Below are 21,355 nucleotides of genomic sequence, written 5' to 3'. Positions count from 1 at the left end.
ATTGGAATAAATTTGGAATTCTTTGGATCCTTTAAATATGGGCTGCATCTGAAATCACCTACTAATTAGTGGGTACTGCATTTGAATTTAAACGTGCTACTCTGCCGTTAGAAAAGTACGTTCTATACAGTATGAATGTGAAAAGTATAAATGGAATTCAGACGTACTACATCTGCCATTTTGTCATGGTCACTTGACCTACCTGCGTCAGTTGCGTCGCTTTACTGTCATTCATAAATTCTCTCGCGGGACATCATGAGATAGCGCAGCATGCATGGGATGCGCACTCTAGATTCTAGCCGGAAGTAGTAAGTCATCCGGGTACTTCTTGCATACTGTTTTTCGAATTCTTGGAATTTGGACATACTACTCGGCTCGCATACTGATTTTAGCGTACTATATAATATGGAAGTATGCGGTTTCGAAATCATGGTTTGGGGTTACATTTAGCATGAGGGTATGCGAGAGATCTGCAGGGTGCGTGGCAACATCAACAGCCTGAGGGATCAGACATTTGTGCTGCCCATTACATTACAAACCACAGGAGAGGGCAAATTCTTCAGCAGGATAGCACTCATTCTCATACTTCAACCTCCACATCAATGTTCCAGAAAGCAAAGAAGGTCAAGGTGCTCCAGGATTGGCCAGCCCAGTCATCAGACATAAACGTTATTGAGCATGTCTGGAGTAAGATGGATGAGGCATTGAAGATAATTCCAAAGAATCTTGATGAACTCTGGGAGTCCTGCAAGAATGATTTCTTTGCCATTCCAGATGACATTATCGATAAGTTATTTGAGTCATTGCATATATGCATGGATGCAGTCCTCCAAGCTCAAAGAGTCTTACACAATATTAATTCTTTTCCACTGCACCTTGACTTTATATTCTATACTGTACATTATTTCTAATGTTTATTTGTTTAGTGACATTATTTGTTTAGTGACAAGACTTTTGTCAGACCTTACTGTCCTAATTAAATAATTAAAAATCAAGACGTGATCAGATTTTATTTTAGTAAAATAAGTGTAATCTAGAGGCCTTTGCCTTGCTTATAAGCCTCTTCTTGTACTAAATGATCAACTAGAAGTCAAGTTATTTTTTGTTGTTTCTAAAACTTGGATATGCGATATAACTTTTGTCAGGTAGTGTATCATGCAAAGCATGTTTTAATATTTAAAAGTTTTTTTTTTAAATAATTTTTAATTTGAAAAGTTTTCCACATTTGAAATCACTCAAAAAATTACATTAAGAGCACCAGAAGTGTTCAGTACTACATAATGTTCTTTCTTCATGATCTATGCTGTGAAGTGGACTAGTCCCTTCTGCAGCAGAACAGCCCCACAAAATGATGCTGCGCCCCATACTTCACAGTTGGGATGGTGTTGCTAGGCTTGTAAGCTTTCCCCTTTGTCCTCCAAATGTAACACTGGTCATTATGGCCAAACAGTTCCATCTTAGTTCCATCAGACCACAGGACATGTTTCCAAAAATGGTTCGTTTTCCCAGTGTAATTTAGCAAATTGTAATCTGGCTTTTTTGTTGATTCTGGCTTGTTGATTTTCCCATGTTGTCACACAAGGAAGCAGCATGTTTGAGGTTTTCCTTAAATACTATTCTACAGATGTGCCTCCAATTAACTTAAATGTTGTTAATTAGCCAATCAGATACCGATCTGAGCTTTTTCAGAGGCACAATAATCTTATTGTATGTAATCTTGACTTTCAATTATTTTATCTTTGCCATGATGACAGTAAATAATATTTGACTAGATATTTTTCAAGACACTTCTATACAGCTTAAAGTGACATTTAAAGACTTAACTAGGTTAATTAGGTTAACTAGGCAGGTTAGGGTAATTAGGCAAGTTATTGTATAACGATGGTTTGTTCTGTAGCTTCTCTAAAAAAAAATAGCTTAAAGGGGCTAATATTTTTGTCCTTAAAATAGTTTTAAAAAATGCTTTTATTCTAGCTGAAAAAAAAAAACAAATAAGACTTTCTGTGTATATATATATATATATATATATATATATATATATATATATATATATATATATATATATATATATATATATATATATATATATATATATTTATTTATATATTTATTTATTTATTTATTTATATATTTATTTATTTATTTATATATTTATTTATTTATTTATTTATTTATTTATTTATTTTTATATATATACATATATATATATATATATATATATATATATATATATATATATATATATATATATATATATATATATATATATATATATATATATATTTTTTTTTTTTTTTTTTTTGCCATTATATTACCTGTATGCTAAATTGCAGTTGTTCTTCTATCTTGCATATACATAAATATTTTCAAAAATCTGTTGTTTTGGCACAATTGAACTTAAATGGCTTACACTGGACAGTTAGGCTCTGCATGTTTTTCCGGAAGAGTTTGTGTTTATGTAATCTTTCCCCATGGCACGCACCGTAACACTGTCCTGCTTTTGTAAGTGCTTGGCATCATTTCAGAGCCAATCTTCCTCAAGCCAGGTAAAGTAGGACATGTCCCGTCTGAAATAAAAAAAACAAACAAAACACCATCAGAGGAAAACAATGATTTGATGTTTCCTCTTCCTTTACCCAGAAGTCAGCGAGGATAAGCCTTTGTTACAATGTTTAGAAGTGACAATAGATGCTTTTCACTGCCTCATTGTGATTTGAAGTTCAGGCAATGCAGGAACCTGGAAGTGTTATATGTGTGGCTTATTACTGGAACTTTTGAATGGTATGTTACATGTGGGTCAAGATGGCTGCTTTACCCGATCGGATGTGGGAAAGAAGAAAAACGCTCTATACAAATATTAAAAGAATGGGCAAGTAATAAGATCATGGTGTAAGAGCTCTTTGGTTAATTTTTTGTATGTGGATTACATAATTAGCTGTATTTGATTTTTGATTCCAGGATCGTTTTATGTAACCTAGACTTATGTGCCAAGGAATGCATTCTAGAGAACCAAGAAATACGTACAAAGGATTACTTGTTTTTGCAGTTTTTTCAAAATCCACTAGAGGCATCTGTGTACATTTTTGACAATCTCAAACACATTATTGGGGCATGTTTTCTTATGCCATTTCTAATAAATCCACCAAAGGCCACTGTGTACATTTCTGCCAATCTTAATGTCCTTCTTATGCGTGTCCGTTAGAGAATCCGGTTGGCTCGTTGTGCATAGTATATCAGCTTCATATCGACTGACCCACCGCACCCTTTCCATAACCCAGCCAATAGTGTTTTCAAAAGCCATCACTGCTGCATGCTTGCATTATAATCTCACGCTGCCCTTTTGGGTTTTATTTTACCTGGTTTCTGTAACGGTCCTTCACCGGACTCAAACTCCGGTCTACTCTGCTTCCCAAGTCTGACATCATAGCTTTCATTTTACACACAAAACACAGTCATATGTGCCTTTTAGCACATGTTTGTCAGTACTAAAAAATGTATCCTTGGGCACATATTCCTTATGAACTCACCCAGGAAATAGCAACAGGACACACCAAGTCAATGCTTAACATCTAGCATCGATGCTAACCAGCTAGTTGCCGCCTCATCTAGGGATGCAACGATTATAGATTTTGGTTGTACAATTATAGTCTAAGGCAGGGCTATTCAATTGGCGGCTGTGGGCCGAACCCAACCCCCAAGGCAATTTGTTTTGGCCCAACAAATAGTGTGACCAAAACATCAAAAATAAATTTAGTTCAGTCAAAAAATGGTCGCTTTAGTTATGAAGTGATGTGTGTCCGTTCAATACAGCACGAGCTGCAGTTGAAGGCTGTGCATAGAGTGAGTCAAGTGACCATAAGCAAGTGGTGCAGGCAGCTAAAACATTTGGATATGTTTGTAGGAAGGCCTTATGTACAATGCTCTGATATTGTATGTAGGGTTGCAATGATTAGCCGATTTCACTATTACCCATGCTTAAATTCATTACAGTTAATTAATCGTAGAGGCTTCTCAATGCTGCGGTTCTGTTGCATAAAACAAACAAGTGTAACAATACAGAGGTTAATACGCACGCACATTGCATTAACTAAAGCAGCAGGCCATTCAAATATTGCGTCTTTTCCGCACGCAAGTTCATTATTTCCAATGGAGATGTGCGCATATTGGGAGCGGAGTGTGCACAGCTTAAACAGGCCTAGGCTGGTTGTCTGGTTTTAGCTGGTTGACCAGGCTGATTTTAGAGGGGTTTTAGCTATTTCTAGGCTGGTTTCCAGCCATTTCCAGCCTGCTCTTAGCTGGTCAGGCTGGGAGATGACCAGCTGGTCAAGCTGGTCAAGCTGGTTTTAGCTGGATTTAGCTGGTCATTTTCCAACCTGTCGAGACGTACATAATATGTAGCCGACAGCTAGCTCTCTGCAACTCTCACATGGTCGCCAACTAAAGCTAAGCAGGGCTGCGCCTGGTCAATACCTGGTTGGGAGACCACATGGGAAAGCTAGGTTGCTGCCGAAAGTGGTGATAGTGTGGCCAGTAGAAGCGCCCAACCTGTGGTCTGTGTGGGTCCTAATGACCCAGTATAGTGACGGGGACTCTATACTGCTCAGTGAGCACCGTCTTTGGGATGTGACATTGAACCGAGGTCCCGAATCTCTGTGGTCGTTAAAAATCCCAGGATGTCCTTCGAAAAGAATAGGGGTTTAACGCCAGCATCCTGGCCAATTCTGCCCACTGGCCTCTGTCCATCATGGCCACCTAACCATCCCAAAATCATAATTGGCTTCATCACTCTGTCTCCTCTCCACCAATCAGCTGGTGTGTGGTGTGCGGTCTGGCACAAAATGGCTGCCAGGTGGATGCTGCACACTGGTGGTGGATGAGGAGATTCCCCCCTATGTGTAAAGCGCTTTGACTGGCCAGAAAAGCGCTATATAAATGTAAGGAATTATCAATATTATTATGTGTGTGTTCTGCTTCATGTGCACATTTCAAACAGCTTGAAGGTAAACAAACAGCGGTTTATCATAAGCATTTTATCAATCATTTTTTACACAGTTTGCATTAAGAAGGAACATAGAAATGTTATCTGACTAACATCTAGCAGCTAAATGTGTCTAATTTTCTGGAAAGGTCTCTATGTGTGAAAGGGGCTACAGAAATCAGTTAATCGTCACATCCCTGGCCTCACGTTGTATTGCATCTGCACTAAAAAGCTGTACAATGCAAAACCAATTATAACCATTTGTTTGGTGAACAAAGCTCTATCGTATAATACATCAACTAACAGACGCAATATAAGAGCTTGCAAATTCTATTCTATTTCTTCACCAATTTAAAACATTTGAATATTATTCAGTAATATAACTGAAATTAAATCTGAATTGATATATTTACATTCATTTACAAATTTAAGGAAATCATTAGACTCAATGACTGGCTCACTGGTGCGATTCTGATTCCAGCGTGGGACGATTTCTTCCATTTAAAATAGATTATGTATTGAATGGAGAGAGACATTTTTATACGTTATTAATTAAAGCATTAAATGTTTAAAAAAACAAGAAGAATTTTAAACTTCCAAGCATTCTCACCCATCCCTTCTTTGATCACAGAAGCTATTCCTTCAATGCATCCTGTTAGACTGGCTAATCAATCGAACTACCTTTAAAGATTCACGTCTTTCAGGGAAGATTAGTTTAAGTAGCAACAACAATATTCAAAATGAAAGCCCTGACGCAACTGCATAATAAACGAAACTGTCATAACATAATGAATCCAGTAGTGGAGGTAAATCACTAAAAGCTCAGGGCAGTATGTGTTTTCCACATTAGACACATTTCTGTAATAGTTTGCTTTCTGAGAAGGTTTCATCATTTCATCTGCTGAGAATCAAGCTTCATTTCAGTGTCTGTCAGTAATTGTTGCGTAGCTAGTTCATAACCTTCCTGTCTGTGTGAATGTGGAGGAGTGTAGAGGACAAAACATGTGCTAAATACTGACTCCAGTTCAGTCAGATGTTGTCTAATTGTGCAGACCATTCTCTTTTGAATTCATTTCATAAGTCTTTATAAGAAAAATTGCTTTAGATTTGATTTGTTACTGTTCTGGTGTTTTGTCAATGCAGTGTTGTCGTAACTTTCTGCCAGTGCGTCAGGCATGTTCTGTTCCCTAATGCTACTAATGTTGCAGTCTTTGCTGCTGTGATTTGTGCTTTATGACATCTGTAGAGTCTGTAACTGCATTTATTTTATTTTTGTTGCAGGTATATGGTTTTGAAAATGTCCTCTAAAATGTCGGGCTCAAACAATCTGGCTCATGCTAGGAGGATGGTACAGCAGCTGAGAGTCGAGGCCAGTATCGAGAGGATAAAGGTTAGTCATCTACTTTATTTAAGCAACAAAGTCAGTTTTAAAAAGGTGGATCAATAGAGTGAGTCTAAAAAGAAAAGAAATCTTAACATGAAGATTTTGTTTTTTCAACTGCAGACTTCTACTTCCATGGATTTCTTTTGTTATACACTACCTGGGAAAAGTCTTATCGCCTATCCAACAGCATACAGTATAATAACTTGACTTCTAGTTGATCATTTAGTATCAGAAGTGGCTTATATAAAAGGCAAAGGCCTCTAGATTACGCTTATTTTACCAAAATAAAATATGATCAGGACTTTATATTGTTACGACCCTGGTCTAGGGTCAAGGCGGCAACATAAAAGAACACCTGACAAATAAAATTCACTTTTATGACCCTTTTGTATGGGGTCTCTTTATTTGTCTTTTTTTTTTGTCTTTATTTTTTTTTATCATCCAAAAAAAAAAAACGTGAAGCCAACTACATTGGAGTGAACCCACAGAAAAATAATGAACAAAAACTACACACCAACTAAACACTCAAGTGAAACTTACTACACATATTAAAATGACAGACATAAAAATACAAAATCTACACCTACCTTCCTGACTAAGAACAAAAACAGGAGAAAATATTTACAAAAAAAAAGTGTGGCGTCCACCTCTACTGCCTCTTACTGTGTACAATATATTTACAATATTAATCAACAAACAAATAAAAAAAACTAAAATAAAATAATAAGAAGGGGAAACACGGATGGATATACAGCACAAAGTCAAAACTTATACAACAGAACAGGAAACACATTCAACGATAACAAGTTAGCAACAGGAATAATTTTATCACATCAATTAAAAAACAACACGCCAACAAAACTCGCTTTCCCGCCCCACGCCAGTTGTTCCCTTTTTAAAGGATGCCTTGGGTCTCTTCATCCAATCCCAGGGCACGTCGCCTGTGTAGTTAGGGTGGGGCCTGCAGTTATAATGAGATGGAGAGAGAGAGAGAGAGAGAGAGACAGACAGACAGACAGACACACACAGACAAATACACCTGCCAACGCAACATTATTTAATGATTTAATTTGGACGGTGAGGTCTGACTTTGCTTAAACAAAAGTCTTGTCACTTAGCAGAAATAATGTACAGTATAGAAAATAAGTGAAGTCTATTTATAAACTAATTTCGAGAGGATCCTGTGTGTATGATTGAACACGGCTGGTTCTGCATTGGCCTGTATAATCCACCAATCAGGCCATTCCTTACCCACTATAAAGAGCCAGGGTTTCTCACTACAGCCATTTTTGATTAGAAGAATCCCCCCTTCTACCTCTCCACCTTTTTTGCATGTTCTTCCCGTGCTCGCGTGGGTTTTCCCCGGGTTCTCCGGTTTCCTCCCACATCCCAAAAACATGCACTACAAGTGAATTGATCAATCTAAATTTAGTACTTCAGTCAAACTCTCATCGTGCAGCATATCTCTTCATAACATTCATTTTAGTCATCAGCTCTTATCAAGGGAGGAGTTGTCGAGATCTACCCAAGCTCAAAGCTCCCTCTCGCCCTGCAAACGGGAGGGAGCCCAGGGCTTAAGGAACTTTTGAGCTCAGGGCTGTCTCCCGGGACAGCATGCCAAACTTTCTTATAATCAATCATCAGTTAAGTGTGAACTCTTAAAAGTCATGGTGCAGTAGAAAAAGAATTAATATTGTGTATGGCTCCCATGAGCTTGGAGGACTGCATCCATACATCTCTGCAGTGACTTAAGTAACTTATCGATTAAGTCATCTGGAATGGCAAAAAAAGAGTTCTTGCAGGACTCTTGGTGAAATCTAACAGGTACAATCTGTTCTTTTTTAAATAGACTGGACGAAAAGCGATGTGCACCCAGTCCAGCTGCTTTCAAGAGCAGATTTTTTTTAAGGTCTTTTTGTAAGCAGGTTGCTTTCGGTTTAACCTTTCACATGATCATCCTTTCATTATCGCACACCGTATGTTTTTCAACTGCTTTCTTTGGCTTAGGTATTCATTCATTTTCTTGTCGGCTTAGTCTCTTTATTAATCCAGGGTCGCCACAGCGGAATGAACCGCCAACTTACCTAGCAAGTTTTTAATCAGCGTTTTCCTTCCAGCTCCAACCAATCTCTGGCAAACTTACTGGCTTAGTTATATTAATTTAATTTTATTTATTTTTTTGGTGTGGCCAAAGAAAATTTGGGTAAATTCTTAGTGTTGATCCCTGAAAAGTCATGAGAAATAAAAACTAACTGCAATGCAACACTATGAAACCACAACTCATTTGCTTAGGCTCAATGAGCAAGAACAAACAAAATACAATACACAAAAAAGTGAAATGAATGAGGAGGCAAGTGGAAATCACAAAATCTAAATTAGGTAATTTTAGCATGCCAAAGTCAAATATTATGCATTTAATTGATATTTTCTTAACAACAAAATTGTGAAAATGGCGAGTGGCTAGTAATGTTGGAAAACTACTAGCCACAGTGGTTAGTGATCAAAAAAGGTAATGTCAAGCCCTGATTCTATACTATACTATACTATACTATACTATACTATACTATACTATACTATACTATACTATACTATACTATACTATACTATACCATGAAATTTGCAGTTCAGACTTCACCATTGTTGAACTTTGGAACAGCAATATTTTGTATGCGTTTCCCATCACTTTCATTCATAAACAACACACAAATACAAGTCAATGGAATGAAACTGCAAGTGTAAACTCAAGTGCAAATATCCCACCAAACATTTTTCACATCCTCTTCTTACCACTTCCAGGTATCCAAGGCCTCCGCTGACCTGATGCGCTACTGTGGAGAAAACGCCAAATACGACCCTCTGCTCATGGGCATCCCCGCCTCAGAAAACCCCTTCAAGGACAAAAAGCCCTGCACTATATTGTAGTCCAACAAACAACCACAGGCGTTTTATTTAATTATTCTACTCAACTTCACCTTAAGCCCACCTCCTTAGTATAACTTTGTGCCATGTCTTAACTATATTTAGCTCTTACAGTATTTATTACTGTAAAATAAACTCCAATCACTACTAGTTAATTGCCAATTTTGGTGATGGCTAGCATCGCCTCTCATTAGCATCCCTCGTCTTTCTGTTTGGTCTGGAGTCAATCCAGGGGATAATCCCATAATTCAAGGCGAATAGCTGTTTTAAAGTTCCTCTTTCCACCAAACGGTGCCTTAAGTTACACTTTGTGGTTGAAATAGGGAAGTAGCAGATCACAGTATGATTTAAAGAGCTTGAAGCTACACTAACTGATTAAATGACTGATGACATTGTATATTCCTCTAGTAGCACAAATATGAATGATTTATTAATAGCAAAGGGACTGAATTAAATGGAATTTGAGGATCCATAATGAATCAGATGTAACTCCTGCAATCATCAATGGTCCAGTGCATGATGGGTGAATGAAACCAGAAAGTAAATCATTGACCGATTTTTCCGAGAGGAAAGTTGAGAGTTTCTGGAGTGGTTTAAAGGGGTAGTTCACCCAGAAATTCTGTCATCACTCACTCTTATTTTAAAACATGATGAGTTTGTTTTGTTAAACACAAAAGGAGATATTTCGAATAATAGGAAACCTGTAACCATTGACTTCTATTGCATTTCATTTTCTTACTATGGAAGTCAATGGTTACCGATTTTCAGCTTTTTTCCTAAACAAAAAGAGTAAGTAAAATTTTATTTCTGGGTGAACTATTTTTCTTTAAAAGAAAACAGAAGTGATTCTATTGGCTTGCACTTTCAAACCCATGTGCCTTAGTTTTTTTTAGCATTCCTTACTTAGTTTCAGTGTATACAAATGAAATGATGATCCTTTTTTATCTGTCGACCCTTTTCTTCTGATTTTTAAGTGCCTTTTTGTGTCTTTCCTCTGACAAGGCACATTTTTAGACCACTGCTGAATTGAAAGGATTTTTTTTTTATTTGCTTTGTGAAGCAGGCAGTCGTGAAACATTACATTAGCATTCAGACTTTGAATGAACCGTATTCGTGATGCTGCTGAGAAATGCAGTATTTGAGACTCACAACCAAATCCCTGTGACCTCAGTATCTCTGTGAAGAAAAACATTATTTTCTTTTCTTATTTCAGTATTTTTTTTTTTTTGCAAGCCTTCGTAACATGTGCTGTACGTACTGTACCTTGAAAGAAAGATTGATTAAAATTGTGAAATAGTAAAACAAGGCATTGCATATGTGTGTGTGTTCCTTTACACTGTGTGCTCTGTGTTGCGTCTCGTACACGTCACCATGTAAAATGTAATTTCCTTTATTGCATTGCATACAAGTACAAACATATTCTTGGTGGGCATGAAAGTAAAAAACATAAATTAGGTTATTGATTGTCTTGCGTGAAAGATATATAGATATATATTGATATATATATATAACAATATATAGATGTGTTACCACATGAAATGTCTCCTTGCATTACAAATATACAAAAGTAACTTTTGTTTTATTCTTTTTTAATAAGTAGTAATTGTCATTAATACAGAAATGCTCATAAGAAATATTTTTTTTCATTGATTTGCATAAAAGCAACAATTTTCCTGCACTGTATAATCTCTAACAAAAAAGTCTTTAACCCCCCACCCCCACCAACATAGACTTAATAGGACATGTTACATGACAGGACTTTTAGCTTTAAAGTATACATCTAGTTGAATAGTATAGGCAAAAAATAGTATAGAAAAAATATAGAAATATTATATAGTTGAAGTCAGAATTATTAGCCCCCTTTGAGTTTTTTTTCTCTTTTTTTAAATATTCCCAAACGATGTTTAACAGAGCAAAGAAATTTTCACAGGATGTCTGATAATATTTTTTCTTCCGGAGAAAGTTCTATTTGTTTTATTTCTACTTGAATAAAAGCAGTTTTTAATTTTTTAAATGCCATTTTAAGGACAAAATATATAGCCCCTTTAGGCTAATTTTTTTTCGATAGTCTACAGAACAAACCATCATTAAACAATGACTTGCCTAATTACCCTAACCTGCCTAGTTAACCAAATTAACCTATTTAAGCCTTTAAATGTCACTTTAAGCTGTATAGAAGTGTCTTGTCTATACAAAATAGAAAAATATCTAGTCAAGTATTATTTGCTGTCATCATGACAAAGATAAAATAAATCAGTTATTAGAAATGAGTTATTAAAATTATTATGAATACATGAAATGTGTTGAACAAATCTTCTCTCTGTTAAACAGAAATTGGGGAAAAAATAGAAAGGGGGGCTAATAATTCTGACTTTAACTGTGTGTGTATATATATATATATATATATATATATATATATATATATATATATATATATATATATATATATATATATATATATATATATATATATGTTAGACTGTTAGACACCTAACAGATTCGATTGTTGTACTGACCTTATCTGTCTGTTCAAAACTCGTTATCGGGAGAAGACGCCTCAAACTGTGTATACGCAGTCTTCGACCTACGAGGGTTAATGATTTTACAATTTCAGTTAAATTTAAATTTATTAAACTATCTCAAGACAGTCACACCACAGAATAATATCCAGCTTCTCCATGATGGACATCCAGTGTTCTTCATCATTCAGTGCCTGTACTGCAGCTTTGCACAAAAAGTTTGGCCAGAGGAGAAATGGTTGTGCCCAACTGAACCTGGTTTCTCTTGAGGTTTTTTTTTTTTTTCCTTCACTTTTGTCAGTTGGTGAAATTTTGTTCCTCTTCACTGTCACCACTGGCTTGCTTGGTTTTGGGACCTGTGGAGCTGCGCATCAACAGATTTGCTCTTCAGTGTTTGGACTTTCAGCAGTGAAAATGAAACCACACTGAACTGAACTAGGCTGAACTTCAACTCTGAAAACTGAGTTTCAATTTACTAGAACTTCTATGTTAAGCTGCTTTGACACAATTTACATTGTAAAAGTGCTACAGAAATAAACATGAGTTGAACATAGAATTTAAGATTTGGCTCAAAATTATAAAATAAAAATGGTTACAACTTTTTAATAAGAATTCCATAAAAAGACAAAACAAATGTTTACCCATTTACTGCATTTTAAATGCTTACAATAGGAATTACATAAATTTTTGTCGTGTCACAGTGAAAATGCAACATCACATCATTAACCCACTTTTGAGAAATGTTTTTTCTTCATCGTGAAGTTGCAAGTTGAATCCAGTTTCTTTGATGTCACATGACATGTCAGGGGTTTACCTGCATTGCACGGCCCAAACATCAGCCAAATCTCCCTTGCGTCATCACCTCTGTACAGAGAAGTGGTGGCTTTCGCAACAGATTTACTGGTATGTGGCACCTAAAACTCCAACCCAATGTGTGCCAGCCATGTGATAAAAACCGCACCTTTCAGAGAGGCGTCTCCAAGCACTTCCGTTCCCAGCTGGCTTTGCGCAATGTGCTTTCTACACGCTGACTTTTAACCTACAAAGCCGTATCAGTTCAGCACAATTAAGAGCAATTCTGATTTACAGCAGCATGTTTGACCTTGACGCACGCAAAAGCGGTACAGTAAGCTGAGCCCGAGCCATTCATTTCAGCTGAAAAAGGAATCTGATGAATAGACGCAGTGGTCACGCTATACTAAAGCAGGACAAAAGAAAGGCTTGGATGGCTTTTGTGAGAGTCACGAAGGCCATGGAGTCCAGCGTGACCCTGCTGATCTCAACCAGTCAATTCTGCTAGTCCAGAAAGGTCTAAAAGAAGAGCAGCACACGTGACTAGCGTATTGAGTTTAAATGTATTTTTTATTACAACACAAAACTCATTTCACAGTTCAATATATAATAGTATAAAAAGTCGTACATAAATACTCATTTAAATTAATATAATAAAATAATTTAAAGACCACAAAAAAACAATTATGTAAAATAAGAAATAATAATAATAATAATAAATGGTACAGGATATCATGAATGCATAGTTTTGATCTCAATGGTTATGAAGCAAGTCCCTTTAAAATCATTTCATTTGCAACATTCATAAACAAGTACTGCTGATATATTATTCAGAATTGATGGCAAATCTACAAACAAGGGAAGCCCCCTTTGGAAAACAGTCCACTGAGAAATCTGCTATCCTGTCATTATCTGAAGTGCTTTATGACACTCCGTCAATAAACTATCACAAGATACTCAGGTGCTCACTTCCATTCACAATTAGCTTCATGTGACGTCCTCAGAAAGTCCCACAAACAAAGCCAAAAACTGCTGAATCATTGCAAGAGAGAGCTCCTCCTCCTCCTTCTCCAGGGTATTCTGAAGGAGCTTCCGTCCGGTCTGAACTCTCAGTCCTTTTTGTGACCACCTTTTTCAGCTTTTATCTTTTTTTGCTAGATATTTTTTGATTCGTGTTGTTTTTTTCACCCGATTTTGGGTTTCAGTTCTGCTCATCGCTCTGGAAGGTTGATAATGGGCACCCACTGATCCATACAGCGGCTCTCTCTGCAGAAGCGGTTCACTTTTCCCAGAGCCGGGTTCTTCCATGTGGACGCATGTGGAACCTGGGAAACAGCAGAAGATGAGATTAAATACTGTTGGAATCCGTTTAAGACACTTGTTCATCCCAATATGAAAATTTCCTCACCATATATTTGAACCCTTTCAAGGTGCACACTTTGGCCCACGCATTGATTAATATACTGACACAAGTCTTATTAATAATAATAATAATAATAATAATAATAATAATAATAATAAGCAATTACAATAATAATGATAGCCTATGGATAAAAGGTAGACCAGGTGGTTACGATGCTTGTTAAAGGGTTAATAAATTTTGAACACAATTCTGTTAAACACAAAATAAGATATTCTAAAGAATGAACAGGCTGTTATTTTCCCCAAAGCTCTTGATTATATCTTTCTGGTTGCTCTTTATTTTAATGTACAATGCACACTTTATAAAACACTAGCATAAAAAAAAACATTAACAAAAATTATTAGTTCATTAAACTACTAATTCGCTGTTTATTAATAGTTGGGTTTAAATATTGGGTAGAATTAGGGATGCAGAATACAATCTTTTTTTTAGTACTCTTTAACACCTTAATAGGCAGGTACTGTAGGTGATAGTGAAAATTGTTACCAAAAGTGTTCCCATTGTTCTTTGTGTTCAAAAGAAGAAAGCCAACAGGTTTGGAGTTAGTAGAAGGTGAGTAAATGATGGCAGAATTTGATTTTTGGGTGAACTACCCCTTTAGGTAGGTACTTTGAGAGGAAATGCATACACACACATTTTTATGTAACACAGTGCTCAGCATAACTGAGTACACCCTGTTTTGAAAATGAATGTTTTTACCCATTTCTCAGTGAATATAGGCAATGCATTTTGGTGCATTTAAACCAAACTGATTTATTAAACAAATATATTTATTAAAACAATATTTAAGTCACCAAACGTATTTAGAAATTGAAAGATAGTACAATTAAATTCAAGCAAAATATTGCAAAAATAAATTACAACCTACAAAATGTCAACTAAATTTTTCTAAAAGTTTGCTTCTCATGATCTGTCCTCTTTTTAAATTTGTATTTAATATTTTTCTGTAACATAAATTTGGCTGTACTAGTTTTTGTACCGTTATCGTAAGTTATTTTGTTAGGTAAGCTCCAGTTTTGGCTTCCGTACTGACTAATCTAATGTATATGCACAAATATAACGTTGTATAGCTTCCTATTAAAATTAATATTTTTAAGATAGATTCATGAGGGGTGTACTTATATTTGCTGAGTACTGTACATAATATAATAATCTAATGCATTATATAGCTGGCATATAATGCATTCATAAATTTTAATTGTTTTTATAAAGGTAAATGTTTATCTTTTTAAGTTTTTCTCTGTTGTGTACTGTAAGTTTATCCTACATACTACTCTGTAAACTAGTGATTTATTACAAATTATGATGCACATCTAATCTTCAGCACTGACCCGGTAGGCAAAAGAAAAGCAGGAAGGCCTAAACCAATATGGCAAGACTGCATTAGCAGTGACGTTAATGTTTTAGGAATAAGGAATTGGTGGGCAGTTGCCCGGGACAGAGAACATTGGTGGAAATTACTTCGCACTAAGGATGATGATGATGCACATCTAAGTTTACATCTAATCGAATGAGAAAAAAAGTTGGACTAGACATTATTTTTTTGATGGTTTACTATTGATCGACCTCATGAGATTGACAAGTCATATGAAAAGAGATGTATACTGGAGGAGGAAATTATTTCGAGTTTTAAAAATTGTGCATGGACATCATTTATAGTAAAGTCTATGATATTACATGAACTGTAAGAATTGGGATTTTGCCATTGCAGGATGATATGATTTCTTAACAATCCCAAGTACAAATCGTGAGTAGGAATAGAAATCAAAACCAAACAGTGATTCTAGCAGTATGCAAATTCTATTCAGTGATTTCATCATCTCTTTAAAGAATAAATCCATCATGTTGCACCTGTTTGACTGCAGTGTAGCAAAGCCAATTCATATAGCAAGCTGAAACTTTGTCAAGAATCTCCTGTTTTGCATATGAATAGGTGCAGACTACATGCTCTACATGCTACATGTCATGAGGCAGTTTCACCTGAACATGTCCTGACAAGTACCTAGAGGAGTGGCTTAAGTGCTGTTTACTGTCCTGCTTAGACTGTCAGCCTATTAGGATGTACACAAACACGTGAAATCAACTTACCGTGACCAGAATGCAGTGCAAGTCCATCTGCTCGCTCCCGTGCATGCCTGCGCCCCCGAGGATGTTCGCAAGGCGCCGCGTGTTGTTCACGCGCAGGATGTTGATGTCGTTCTCGCAGCAGAAAGCCTGGATGAGAGTAAAGTGAATCTGAAGCGCCACATCCTTCACATCGTCGTCATCAGTGGCCAGAATGCACAGCACCACGTTATCTGGGTCCCTAAATGGATAAGTTGAGATTTCAGTATTGTTTTTAGATTGAATAACTAATAATTTAGTGCACCTGTTGCAGTGGCGTTCAGTAAACTTACACATTGAGGGACTTTGCAGCCTCGTAAACCCCGACTGTAATACATCCCTGCGGTAATGCGGAGCGCAGGACCTCCTCCAGAGCCTTAATCACCGAGTCCATCCTGGAAAACCACAATTTTGGATAAATTAAGAAGTTATAAAACAATAATAACGACTTGAGCAGTTTGCGCTTACTGCTATTTAACACGCTGTTTGTTTAGCTTGTCAACTTGGCTTACAATAAAGCATTGGATAAAAGAATATAAATTGGCAAAAAACCCTAAACATGTCAAAAAACAAACTACAGAGTGCACGAAGGGTCTCGTGAGACTATTGCTGGAGACTCGTGAGCTGAAGCTCGTGCCTGACAGTTCACCCGGTTCATGCGTTTGACATGTTTGTAGTTTGCTTCATAGTGGGAAAATATAACACTGTGTTTCAAAACTAAATCAGCATGACATTTTAAAGCTTCTCTTTCTATATTTATCTGTACATTATTAAGCTATTGGAAAAATTACTGTAAACGTGCTAAATTGCCAAAATAAATGCATAGCAAACTCACCTTTCAATAGAGTAATCTCCGTTAAGTTCTTCAAAAGTCATGTTGCATGTAAAATCCAGAACGGACTTGAATAACTTTCCTTTGAGACCTGGATAAATCCACAAGAGTTCTCGTTGGTGTTCTTTCTCTGGCTGTCACCGGCTAAATATGACTTTGCGATGCGTTACATTAGATTTCATTTCGCTGGACACATGCAAATGAGGGTGAGCAAAAAGCACTTTGATTGGTTATCGCGCCTGCACCAACAAGTGGCCGCGGCTCTCATTCGCCCGTGCGAATTTGTCGGGGCGAGGCCAGGCAAGCTGGGTGAGTGACGTTGTTTTTAACCTTGTTGGAAAACTTGCAGTGGCATGCCAGGGCAAAGGGAAGCAGGGATTCACTCAAGACAAGAGATAGTGAACCACAGTATTACGTTATTGCGTAGCATACACCAACACATAGGCTACAGTAATGCCCTTCTTTTCTAAATAAAAGTTTATTTAAAAAAAAGCTACAAAATGCAACAAATAATCAAATTTACATAAATGTTTTTAATTTAAATAAATGCGAGATGGAGGGATTTAAGCATTTTAAATTAAACAATTCTAAAAGTAAAAAAAAAAAATGCAGCACAAGCAGTCAATATGAACATTTGTATTATTATTATTATTATTATTATTATTATTATTATTATTATTAAACAGCAAATATACAATTTACACATGACATCGAAAATATACAAATATAACTAATAACATAAATGAACAAAAAATAAATAACATAAATTAAACAAATAAAAAGACAATTCAACATAGAGATCTTTATAATGATATTATTTTAACCTAACCAGTTATCAGCAACGTCAATAAAAACATTTGTGAACACTTTTGTAACTCAGTTACACAACGCAATCCGCTCGTCTTTGTGTTTTATACAATCTGGTGTGTTTTTTTTTTATTCCAACACTGACACCATGAGGACAAATCAACACATGGCATCAATATTTAGCAAAGTTAAAGGTATAGGTCAGTGATTCTCAAAGTGGGAGTGGGGACTCCCTGGGAGCGTGGTGGTGATTTCCAAAAGTCAAATACAATTTATTAAGCTATTAGAATTAGCATATTTTATTCATAACCCACAAAACTTAAAAATACTTAATAGTTACATAAAAAAGCCACAAAAAGCTAATAAAAAGCCATCTGTCTTTTATTTTTTTTTCATAGTATTGTTATTGTTAGATTAACAGCACAGCAATTGCATCAGCTGTAGCAGATTGATTTTTATAGCACCAGCATACAATAGATTATGAATTATTATAAAGAAAAATAAATCTACACACAACCTACTGAATTAATGAATCTAGCTGATTTCTATATGGCTACAATTCTAGAAAACATTGAGATGAACTAATGTTTGTTCCTGTTGGAGTTGCGATTTTTTTTTAGTAAAATTTTCAGTTATGTTTTAATATAAAGGCGTATTCATTCATTCATTCATTTTCTTTTCGGCTTAGTCCCTTTATTTATCAGGGGTCGCCAACGCAGAATGAACTGGCAATCCCTTCCAGCTGGAACCCATTACTGGGAAACATCCATACACACTTATTCACACACATACACTGTGGCCAATTAAGTTTATTCAATTCACCTAAAGGCCATGACTTTGGACTGTGGGGGAAACTGGAGCTCCCACAGGAAACCCACGCCAACATGGGGAGAACATGCAAACTCCACACAGAAATGCTTGGCACCAGCGACCTTCTTGCTGTGAGGCGACAGTGCTAACCACTATGTGCTAGCCACCATGTCGTCTATAAAGACCTAAACAACTGACAATGTTTTTTTTTCTTCTCACAATTAAAAAATATCAGTGTCTTTATTTGCAAAAAACAGTGACAATAGGTCAATATGAATTCTGATTTAGTTTTTATTTAGTTTATATATATATATATATATATATATATATATATATATATATATATATATATATATAGTTTTAGTAATTTTAGTTTATCGTTTTAGTAATTTTAGTTTATCAGAGTTCACAGAACATGTGTCAACCAAAGTTTAGTAACAGCTTACATTATCTAATATGCAAATCTTGTAGTACATATAAAATAATTGTTTGAACAAACACTGAATCCAGTGCCATAGCTACAAATGCAACAAATAAACAGTAGTGTAAAGTAACTAATTACAAATATTCAAACTACTTTAATTGAGTAGTTTTTTTTAGGAATTGTAATTTAATAAGGAGTTTTAAAAATGTGTATGTTTACTTTCCCTTAAGTTCATTTTTACTGCAGTATTTGTACTTTACTCCACTACTTTCCTTCAACCTGCAGTCACTACTTTATTTATTCTTGTCTGTGGGGGTTAGAAAAATCAGTCCTGTGATTCCTGTCCAATCAGATTGCACCTTGAAGGTAAATTGCATCATACTGAATTACCTCAAGACATGGACACTTCATAATTGCAGCAAACTGTTTGGAAGCATTAAAAGTGTCCAAAAAGATGTTAATGACCCAGAGACTGTTTAGATGCATGTCACCAATGAGAAGATGATGGATGTTTACTGTATAATAACCAAAATGGCCTTAAACACTCAGCAGGCACAAGATGTCAACATACCACCAGACTGGAAATGAAAATCGAGTTGATGTCAGGACTCAACGTCAGGCCAACGTCAATGTCCAACGTCCAACCTAAAACCAACCAAATATCTATGTCTAATGATGATACAGCTTCACGTTGCATGGACGTTACCACTATGACGTCTATCAGATGTTGGATTTTGGTTGCCATACCTGATGAATAAATGTCAGTTTTTAACGTCAATATGATGTTGGTTTAAGCTGTTTACTCGACGTTGAATTTTGGTCACTTTCTAACACAACCTAAAATCAATCAAATATCAACGTCATTTGACATCATATTGGACATTAAAATAACGTTGCCCTTAAGACGCTAGCTAGATATTGAATTTTAGCCACCTGACATCACCTAAATCTATCCTAATATTAACGTCTTATGGTGTTGTGTCTGGCCAATAAGTAAATGCACTACAGAATGTTACGTTTTACACACATCTACAAATTAGATGTAAATGCACCAGCTTTTAACAGCATAATACTCACTACTCTTGAGTACTTTTGAAAGGGCTACTTTTTACTCATACTTTGAGTAATATTTACAACAGATACTTTTACTCTACTTGGACTACATTTTAGGCAAGAAGTTGTATTTTCATTTTTAGTATGATTTATCCACCACTGCAAATAAATCTTCTTCATATTAAAGATCATACTGTATATTTAGTTAAGTTAAACCTGTAGTTAAACCTGCCAAGTTTATATTTTTAGGGGGGAAAGAAGAACATTTTGAACACATTGTATAGAAAGGATGTTTTAGTTTATACTCTTGTACTTGGGTGATGCGTACCTGTTAAAGCGCCACCTACAGGTGTTTCAGATGATTATTTTTAAAAGTCATTTTAAATAATTTTTGCTAATAATTCTTTTATTTCACTTTTTCAGTCACTGCTTTCGGTTTCGTTTTAGTTTTTCATTCATTGTGAATTTTATTTTAAAAAATTCAGTCAACTGTTGTCCAGTTTTTGACGGACAGTCTTAGTTTTAGATTTGGTTTGCTGAAATAATCTTGCACATGAAGCAGCTAATCACACTTTTCAAGATCATTTAAAATCTACAATTGGCTGTTTTTTAAGCAGGTTGGACATACACAATTACTTAAATGTGTAATTTTGTTGAAATTGTTGTAATAAGACCTCTTTTCAGCAAAATATATTCATCCGCTAATTTAAAAAATTGTGGTGTTATACGTTTACAACAAATACTTAACGGGCTATGAAAATCAACCGAGTAAGGGCTTTTTGAAACTACTGGTATTGTCTGCTTACTATGTTTATACAATAACGTGTAGTCAAACATTTACTGAGAATATAAGACTATAACCTACAATTTCACAATTTACCATCAGATGGCGTCAAAACATAACCAAACGAACAGAGAACGACAGCGCAGCAAGAGGAGCAATTTATGAAGTGTTCATGTCAGACAGCCTGAATGAATTTGATTGAGATTTCCCAGCATTATTAATGAACCTTAGTAATATGACACCAGAGACGAAACATTGCTCTATGACATTTCAAGACTTTATTCCAGTTATTAGAAATCAAGGTGCAAAACGCCAAATTTCGACAAAAATATCTATAGATGTAGGCTAGGTTTAGGATTTGATCATTAAATGAAGATTTAGGCCTATTTAATTTATTAAATATTATTATGCGATAAACACAATTTACCAAACCCAAAGCACTTACCGAGGGCGTAGGTTTGCACTTGACATTGGTGAGCACGGGTGAATCATACACAGGTATATATATATACACACACACACACACA

General features: G+C 35.7%; 2 protein-coding genes across 3 annotated transcripts in view; one reads left to right on the top strand and one right to left on the bottom strand.

Annotated features, from left to right (window-relative positions):
• The window catches only part of gng12a (guanine nucleotide binding protein (G protein), gamma 12a), a 52,925-nt gene extending 42,337 nt beyond the window's left edge, over positions 1 to 10,588 (top strand). Inside the window, 2 exon segments of one of the 2 annotated variants that reach the window (NM_213312.2) lie at positions 6,260 to 6,368; positions 9,159 to 10,588. In NM_213312.2, the coding sequence (NP_998477.2) occupies positions 6,264 to 6,368; positions 9,159 to 9,284 (231 nt within the window). In that variant the 5' untranslated portion in view covers positions 6,260 to 6,263 and the 3' untranslated portion in view covers positions 9,285 to 10,588. 2 annotated transcript variants of the gene reach the window in all.
• A 2,555-nt stretch (positions 10,589 to 13,143) lies between these two features.
• On the bottom strand, positions 13,144 to 17,102 carry gadd45aa (growth arrest and DNA-damage-inducible, alpha, a). The gene is given in 4 exon segments (NM_200576.2): positions 13,144 to 13,917; positions 16,104 to 16,320; positions 16,412 to 16,513; positions 16,954 to 17,102. Coding segments are annotated over 4 exon segments (474 nt in total). The 5' UTR covers positions 16,995 to 17,102; the 3' UTR covers positions 13,144 to 13,803.
• Positions 17,103 to 21,355: the final 4,253 nt, after the last annotated feature.

The sequence above is a fragment of the Danio rerio genome, chromosome 2 (assembly GCF_052040795.2).
Source record: "Danio rerio strain M-AB ecotype USA chromosome 2, GRCz13ab, whole genome shotgun sequence".
Taxonomy (NCBI): Eukaryota; Metazoa; Chordata; class Actinopteri; order Cypriniformes; family Danionidae; genus Danio; species Danio rerio.
Note: the sequence above shows the minus strand (reverse complement) of the source record. Positions and strands in the feature narration are given on the sequence as shown.